Source organism: Arvicola amphibius, chromosome 6 (assembly GCF_903992535.2).
Source record: "Arvicola amphibius chromosome 6, mArvAmp1.2, whole genome shotgun sequence".
Lineage (NCBI taxonomy): Eukaryota > Metazoa > Chordata > Mammalia > Rodentia > Cricetidae > Arvicola > Arvicola amphibius.
The window spans coordinates 106,171,649-106,180,997 of NC_052052.2; the positions used below are offsets into that span (position 1 = coordinate 106,171,649).

The window sequence follows — 9,349 nt, forward strand, 5'->3', positions numbered from 1 at the left end:
CTGGATTTAGGAAAGCAACCATGAAATAGCAAGGGACAACAAATTGATTGAAATTCCTTAAATGTCTCATGGGCTGGAGACTCTCAGACAGGAGGAAGGGGCAAAGTCCTATATAGGCACCTCCTTTCTTACTTTAGGAGTGCAGCCTGCTCATTTAGACATGGAAACTTCAGATCCACTGACCATGCCTCAGGGAACTAATTCCTAAATAAAGAAGATGGAAAGGCAAACTACGAAACAGCCAATAATCTTTATTTTGCACTTCCCCCACCCTTCACCCCTCTCCAAAAAGCACTAGTGGGTATATCTGTGCATGTGAAAATATTGTATAAAGTATTTAGGATGATCTCTACTAAATGAAACAAACAAACAAACAAAAAAAGACACACATATCTCAACATAGATACTTTTTGGGAGGCAGGGGAAGAAAACTTCCGGCTTCTAGAATAAAGAGAGCAGTGATTTCAGCACTCCTCTCAGGTCGACTCCATTCCCACTGTTCTGCACTTGAACATCAAGGCAGAGAACCACATTTCTGAAACCACACTGTATGTTTTAAAATAGGACTAATTATAATGCTAATATCCATTGAGTTGGCAGTAAAAAAACAAAATCACATTTCTATTCATATATTTATATTAGGTTCAAATCCCACATTCTAACATTCAAGATAGCCTTCACACAAGCCCAAATTGGGATTAGTTCAAAATCAAGTAAAAGTCCACAGTTATTCCAAAGTCACTAAAATATGCTAATAAAGTTAAATTTGATGTTTTTTACATTAAAAATAAAATATTTGGTTTACGTTTCAGATATCTATAACATATAATAAATAGTGGGCAGTATAGTAATATAATAAAGTTTTGTGATACCCTGAAATTTGATGAGTTTTCTAAAAAAATTCATAATATACTTCATTTCAACCTTAAAGCACAATATCCATGAACAAATCTGTAGAAATAAAACAATATAAACACAAATGCTACAGTATTTTTCTTTTTTCTTTTTTTTACTTTTGTGGAAACTACATGTCCTTTTAGTAAAAGGAAAATTTACAGAAAATATATAACAAACAAAACAATTTCAAAGCATCAACTCTAGATTTCAATTGACTTGTTCCCTCCGACTGCGAGGGTCCTTTCCCTACCATGTTGTGGGCATCGCATTTGGGGAGGGATGGCTGGGTCTTTCTCTCTGCCCTCCTTGCCTGTGTACAGCAGCAATTACAGACATGGCTGAAATCACAGTGGATTCCAGAGAAAACCACAATTAAACACGATAAAAAAATTTAAAAAATAACTACTTCATAAATATTTATTATTTACAGTAAGGGGACATTTTTTCTTAGTATCAAGAGTTTTATACAAGTTGATGAATATACACGCGGTGGTGAGAAGAGGCTCCAGCAGGTTACAGAAGAGCAGGAATCGAACACAACCAAGTTATAAAATAGGCTAAAGGAAAATAATTTGCACGGAGGTGAACAGGACATGATAGAAACCTTTTTCTTAAAAAATATAAGGTATCTCACAAAAGCCTAAACATTTTACATGTTAGTAATAAAAGTGGGGTACGGTGGGGGAATTTCATATATTCTCATCACAAAAATATTTACCAGTCCTCTGACTGGGACGTTCTTTCCTTATGATTATCTCTGTGAGGGAGAGGGCTTGCGAACTCTAGCTAATGATGCATCCTTCAGTTACAATCAAGGCATTTGTACATTACCTTCGCATCTAACACCGTAATGAAAGGTTCTGGAGAGAAGAAAGGGAATCGGGGGAAGATGTGTGGTGTCTTTATTAATACTCGTCACTGGTAATAGGCAGATGGAGGGGCGAGCCCCAGCCATGCCTCTACTGGAGCTTTTCTTCAGTCACACGCCCCGGAGCTCAGGTCCCTGTGCTTCAGAAGGGAGCATCCAGACGATGGTATATTCTTGTCCTTGCTCCACCAGGATACTCTGTCCACAGGGCCTGGGGGAGACAGAAAGGCAGAACCGGCCCAGCCAGAACCCGGTGCGGGACAGCAGTCCTGCCCATGCTGACGTCAGTGCGCACGGTGCTTCCTCTTCTTGTGCTTCTTGTCTTTCTTTATCTTGGCACACTTGGAGCAGAACCACTGCATCTCTTCCGGAGGAGCCGCCATTAATCCCACACAGGGCCTAGACATCAAAAGAAGTTCAGGTAAGTTTCTTACGATTTTCTTTCTTTCTTGTGTGTGTGTGTGTGTGTGTGTGACTGACAGGTTTCTCTGCGTAGCCCTGGCTGACCTGGGAACTAACTCTGTAGACCAGGCTGGCCTCCCGAGTGCTGGGATTAAAGACGCATGCCACCACGGCTCTGTGCTCATGGTTTTCTTTTTCTGAGGCAAGGTCTGCAAGCTATACCAGGCTCTCCCCCACAACCCCCACAGAACTTTACAAAGTTTTTATTTTTGTGTTATGCGTTTTCCCTGTGTATCATTTGTGTGCCTGGTGCTGGCAGGCAGGAAGAGGGTGTCTGATTCCCTGTGAAAGGAACTGCAGACCACAGTGAGTCACCATGAGGAGGTTGTGATTTCCCCAGGAGAAGCAGACAGAGTTCTTAACAAATGAGCCTTCTCTTCAGTCACTGCCATGTTTTCAAAGGCAACACACTCTTCCTGGTACAGTCACTGCTGCCCTCGTACTTCTGGGGATGGACCCCAACACCTCCAAAATGCCAAGCAAGCACTCTACCAACTGAGTTAAATCGATCACTCCTTTTTCAATGCTTTAAGTTGATTTTTTTTTTTAAGGAACAGTGATATGGCTCAGCGCTGGCTACTATGCCTGACGACGTGGTCTTCCAAGCCATGCGGTGGGTTTAAAAGCGGAGAACTGGCTTTTTAAAGTTGTTCTCTGGCCAGATAGATGGTGGTGGCACACACCTTTAATCCGAGCACTTGGGAGGCAAAGGTAGACAGATCTCAGTGAGTTCAAGGCCAGCCTGATCTACAAAGAGAGTTCCAGGACAGGTTCCAAAGTTACAGAGAAACCCTGTCTCAAAAAAAAAAAAGTTGTTTTCTAACCTTCACATGAATGTGGTAAAATGATGTGCATACCAATATAGCATGCTCCATTCCCACAATAAAAAAATGTAAAAAATGATGCATGTAGCAGAAATCAGCCTAAAGATCTAATTTACAGAGCACTAATGTTGGGTATCTGAGTTATCTTATTATACAATGCCTCTGCATAGGCCCTATGGGGAGATCAGTTTTTTGTCCTTTCAGTCAGGAACAGTATAATGCAACGGCTTCACTTTTATGTTTTAATTTGGGAAAAGGGGCAAGGGTGAGACAGAATCTCAGGTAACCCGGGCTGACCTCAGACTCACCACGTAACCCAGGACCCTTGGTCTCAGCATTCAGCACTGAGACTACCAGCACTCCATTATACCTGGCTCTGTTGTTACTGTATGGACAGCAAACATCATGGCCAAACGGGTACTTTAAGAATGAAATAAGGCTGAACATCTTCAGATGGGAACATCTGAGACTTCAGAAACAAACAAGCTGTCTTTGAGTCTGCTCTCAAGCACAGCCAGTCAGGTGCTGCGGCTCTCACCCAATGCCTATGTTCTTACTTATTTTAGTAGGAAAGGGTTTATAAGTGAAGCAAAATATTCACTCTAGGCTCTGTAATAACAGCACATTAACTCTGCAGTTATTTCACCGTGCAGGCTCCACTGGACTGTCTTCATTGGTTTAAAGACACTAGCTGGCGAGGATCCCTGTTCAGGCATGCTCTATGTTGCGCTGTCTGAGCATCTGGGGTACTGGGGGGCACTTACCAGTGGTACCAGTCATCACAGCCGTCACAGCCGATCATAGGACTCCCGTCATCAGGCTTGTTGCACCCTGGACAGATCCAGATCTGATTGCCCCACTCATCACGGATCTGATGTTAACGTGGAGGAGCAAAAACAGATGGTGTGTGGAAAAAGAACCAGAAGAGGCCAGATAAGAATGCCGCTGTATACTATAAACACAGCAAACTATGAGCTGGAAATACGGTAGATTAGCTGGCTGTTCAACAATGGCTTCTCCCCTTCCTCTCACACACTCTCTCCTTCCTCCCTCTCCCACTCACTGTCTCCCTCCATACCAATATGCTTTCTTTCCCCTCCCTTTTACTCCCTCTCTCTCACACAATGTGTCTCTTTCCTCAGGCCCTCTCACACTTTCTCCCTACTCCCCTCCCTTTCTCACACACTCCCCATTTCCTCCCTCCTTCCTTCTTTTTGAGGCAGGTCTCACAAGCTCAGGCTGGCTTGGCAGTCATTATATAGTTCAGGCTAGCCTTGAACTCCAATCTCTGCCTCAACCTTCTGAGTGGTGAGATTTCTGGTGCATGCTGCCACAGCTGGATATAGTGACATATTTCTAATGTGTACTCTAAACTGTGCTGTAAAGTTTTTAAAAACAAAGCATTGTAGAAATGTCTTTAAAAACCATATAATATGACCTACATTTGGCTTCATCTACGAAATTCCTATAATCTCATGAACTCTTTATGAGTCTTCCTGCTAGTAACAACTGATATTTTTGAAAGTGCTCAGTTTTACATATTTTCTTCAGCCACGTTCATAGCATGGAATTAGCACATACAGTCAAACATGCATGTATTCCCTCATTACTTATTAGCCAAACCCTTCTCCTGAACTAGGTGATAAGATCAAGGATATAAAAGAGCTGTTACTAAGTAACTTTCCATTCCCTTTATGACATTTTAGAAAAGTACAATCAACTAAAGGGCAAATGAAATAAGAGGCTCATGGAGCCAAAGAACTACATACTTAATTATTATTATGCTCCAAATTATTATGCTAGAGTTCTGACTTTGTTCTCAATAGTAAGTGTCCCTAACTTTATGACTTTCTCAGATGTCGTATTATTGAAACCAATTCTGCATGGATACTATAAAAGAGCACTGAGTCAAGCTCCCTTTTAAATGTCCTCATATCAAGACAACATATGATCTCACTGTGTATTTTGCAAGGTGGCCTCCTCCTATGCCGTTAAGCACTACACTGACTAAATGTGTGGGAGAAAGTGGTTTCCTTGTGAGGGTTATCAAAAGTGGATATACTCCTCTGTACGCATGGGTTTACTAAAAGGCCTACTATTTTTGAAAGTCTCTACAAAGGCAAACTACACTGACCTGAACCCTTTCTACTGGAATGTGGAGGAAGCTGCCTCTGACTGCTGGCCCTCACTTGGGGGAAACTGCACTATGGGGAAAGAACCAGTAGCCACCAGGCACTGAGTGTCCAGTGAGTGAAGCGACCATGCATAGCCAGTCCTGCTGCTGGCTGACCTTTCTTGACATTAGCAGGTTGTGACTCTGAGTCACATTTTAAAAAAGGTGCTATAGCACCATAGTTACACCCAATACTTTCTAGGGTACAGAGTTCTTTCAAACATGACTTTATTTAATCATTGTAAACCATCTTTGGATAGATTAGAAATGGGGGAACAGGAGCTACAAGAATTTCACTGTCAACATCACACTAATAGGTAGTGACAGAATCTCTGTGTCCTCATAAAGTATCTATTTAGACTAGGAGACGTTTTGGGCACTGTCCCAGTTGGTGTCACTTCTGTAAAGTCAGTTCAAATGTCTACTGGAGAGCCACAATCTTTAGAGCCAGACAAGACTTCAGAGATTAATGTCTAATACAAATCCCTTAATTACAGATAAACAAATGGAGGATGAAGAGATTAAGTATAAACTCTTTCCTGACCAACTCACCTGGGGTGACGCCTCAATTAGACCCCTCGATTGATCCTTCGATGGACCAATTTATTCCTCACAGGTTTTTGTATCACATCTTCTGTCTTGAATTGCCAATTTATTATTTTTATTATATATAATAGATAAATATAATTTATTATTGCCAATTACTAATTTTTCCTGCCTATGTACTCTCTGAATGCATTCAGGATTTTTTTTTAAATACTGCTTTGTATCTTTATACTGTCTCACACATTTAATGATTTGTTTCTTTCCAAACTCCCCTATGTAACACACGGTTAAATATCTCTTAACAAATAGCACCAGTCCTGTGCTGCCACTTGCCAGTCATTCATTTCTTTACAAGGTTAGGCTAACACAACAGTAAAGAGCTTGTCATTCAAAAGCATCAATGTCTCCATTTACAAAACATTTTGTTGTGTGCTTGTGTGTGTCTATTCACTATGCTTTGAGAGCATACCTTTATAAATACTTCATTTGGAGTTAGAATAAAATCTGATTATATTAACTATGGGGAAAACATCTAGTGCAGTCCCAGGACAAGGTGGAGTCATTCGATATGACGGAATGCATTTATTCATTCATTCATTCATTTATTTATTCATTTATTCATTTATTTATTTATTTATTTATTTATTTATCTGTTTGGTTGTGTTTGTTTGTTTGTTTTCAATATTAGGGGTTAAACTCAGGCCCCTGAACATGCTAGGCAAGCTTTCTACCACTGAGCTATGTCTCTAGCCCATATATGGTAGGTCTAATAATAAAAAAATACACTTGAATCTCAGAAAGTAATATGGTCTAATGGTTCATTTCTATTTAAAATGTAAGTTCTAACATATGCTGGATCTCACCAAATAAAGTACAATAACTAACTAGTGCTATAACTAAGAAACATAGCTGGCCCATAATGGTGTGGGATTCCCCTATGTATGCTGTGAATATGATTGGTTAATAAATTGTCTTAGGCTTGAGCAGGGCAGAACAGAGGTAGGCCGGGAAAACTAAACTGAATGCTGGGATTAAGAAGGCAGAGTCAGAAGCCATGTAGCCTTGCTGGAGATAGATACCCGAACTTTACCGAGTAATCCACAGCCTCATGCTGATACACAGATTAATGGAGATAGGTTAATTTAAGATATGAGTTAGCTAGAAATACACTTAAACTATTGGCCAAACAGTACTGCAAATAATATGGCTTCTGTGTGATTATTTCGGGACTGAGCAGCCAGGAACAAACAAGCGACCTCCTTATAACACCATCAGGTCTGTGTCTATTACAGAAATTATACTCCAGTCACTAATTTACTCACTCTAGTAAGAATTCACTGATGAATTTAAATAACAGAGTATATACTGATTTTCTTATATTTAGGTATACAGCCATGTTTCAAATCAACATAAAGGCAATCTGACATCATTTATGTTGCTGAGTGTGAACTCTGTAAAGTAACAGTTTTGAGTCCATTACTTGAAAAGTTAATGGAAATGCTTCTCCATTTATCAAGTACTTCCTGTGAGAGTCAGCATCACAGAATTAGCGTTTACTTAAATGCTGTAGAAACATACGTACCACGTAAGTGCTGACTGTCTCTGTCACCACGCTCCGCACTGGGGCTTTGGCACTCCCTGCTCCAGAGAAGGCAGGGGCTGGGGATGGCATCAGGGCTGGGCACACTGTAGCCTGTGCGAGGAGTGGTGGTGGCAGAGGAGTAGGGCTCACACGAACAGGAACAGGGACTGGGGCTGGAGGCGGGGTTTTAGGTCTGTTCAGAGAAGGGGCTGGCTTAGCCTCGGGGGCTGGCACCACTTTGCTGATGACACTGTCAAGAGAGAAAAGTAAAAGTTAAAATAGATCACGTATTCAAACAATTATTAAAAAAATCCTTTGTCTGGAAGCAAAATAGGATACTTTACTTAAAACACACCCTCCCGCCAAACAAATAAACAAAACAACACGTTTATTTAGGGTATGTGGTGCTCAGAGGACAGCTTGCTTGGAGATGGCTCTCTCCTTCCACCATGTGAGTTCTTCTTCTTCTTTTTTTTTTCCAAGACAGGGTTTCGCTGTAGCTTTGGTGCCTGTCCTGGAACTAGCCCTTGTAGACCAGGTTGATTTTGAACTCACAGAGATCCGCCTGCCTCTGCCTCCCGAGTGCTAGGATTAAAGGCATGCGCCACCACCTCCCTGCTCTGAGTAGCTTCTTGTAAGCTGCCATGGACTGGGAAGTCTTGTTAGCTTCAGAAGAATCCCTTCCTCCCTGGAAGCTATCCTGTCCCCAAACCTGCAGGTGTTTTTTATATTTTACTTTTTTGTACTCTGAATGAGAATTTGAATGAGAATGTTCACCATAAAGGCTTGGCTATGTGAATACTTGGTCTCCAGTTGGAGAGAGTTTGGGGAGATTTGGATGGTATAGGTTTACTTTACTTAAAACATCCTCCCAAATTATTTCAGGTTATGTGATGGTCAGAGAAAAGCAGGTTTTGAAGATTATATAGTCTCATTCTGCTTCCCGTTTGCTCTGCCTACTTCATGCTCATAGCTAGAGGTGTGATCACTCATCTTCCTGCTCGAGCGACCATGCCTGCCACTGTGACCATGCCTCCCTACCACAATGGAGCCCCATCCCTCTGGATCTGTAAGCCCAAACAAGCTCTTCCATAAACTAACTTGGTCATAGAATCTGATCAGAGCAAAAACAAAGTAACTAATACAGAAGTTGGTAGAGACTGGTCTGCTGCCTCATACTGACGTCACCATATGTGGTGGTTTGAAAGAAAAGGAACTCCAAAGGGTGTGGCCTTGAGGGAGGAAGAGTGTCACTGCAGAGGCAGGCTTTGAGGTCTCATATATATTCAAGCCATGCCCAGTAAGCCAGTTTACTTCCTGTAGCCTTCGGATAAAGATGTAAGGACTCTCAGCTCCAGTAGCATGCCTGCCTGCCTGCTGCCTTGCTTTCCACACTTCCTGCCAAGAACAGGATTGTTAAATCTGTTTATTATGTAATGGACTAAACCTCTGAATTATAAGCAAGCCACCCAATTAAATGTAAGAGTTGCTGTGGCCATGCTGTTTCTTCACAACAATAAAAACCCTAAGACACCATGTTACTTTTTTTGAGGACTGTGGAAGACTTTGGAAGACTGAATCAAGAGTGCTTGCATGCTCTAAGCAGCACTTAGTTGATGGAGGAGTGTCTATGTGTTACTTTCATTATTAATAAAGATACTGCCTTGGCCCTTTAAGAGAACAGAAAATTAGGTAGGCGGAATAGACAGAACAGAATTCTGGGAGAGTTGGGGAGACACTTCAGGCAGTCGCCATAGTGAGTCGCCATGATTCTCCTCTCTGAGATGGACGCAGGTTAAGATCTCTCCTGGTAAGCCACACCTCGTGGTGCTACATGGTTTACTAAATATGGGTTAAAGGAAGATGTGAGAATTAACCAATAAGAGGCTACAGATAATGGGCCAGGCAGTGTTTAAAAGAATATAGTTTCCGTGTAATTATTTTGGGTAAAGCTAGTCGGGTGGCGGGACACAGCCCGCCGCTTCCTTCAACACTTA

The 9,349-nt window shown here is 41.6% G+C and overlaps 1 protein-coding gene across 1 annotated transcript in view; it reads right to left on the minus strand.

Annotated features, from left to right (window-relative positions):
- Window positions 1-231: 231 nt before the first annotated feature.
- Taf3 (TATA-box binding protein associated factor 3) overlaps window positions 232-9,349 on the minus strand; it is a 145,118-nt gene continuing 136,000 nt past the window's right edge. The window contains exons 5-7 of the mRNA XM_038335305.1: window positions 7,353-7,602; window positions 3,816-3,922; window positions 232-2,164 (exon numbers count right to left, since the gene is read on the minus strand). Coding sequence (XP_038191233.1) covers window positions 2,050-2,164; window positions 3,816-3,922; window positions 7,353-7,602 — 472 coding nt within the window. The 3' untranslated portion in view covers window positions 232-2,049. The remainder of the gene's footprint in view (window positions 2,165-3,815; window positions 3,923-7,352; window positions 7,603-9,349) is intronic.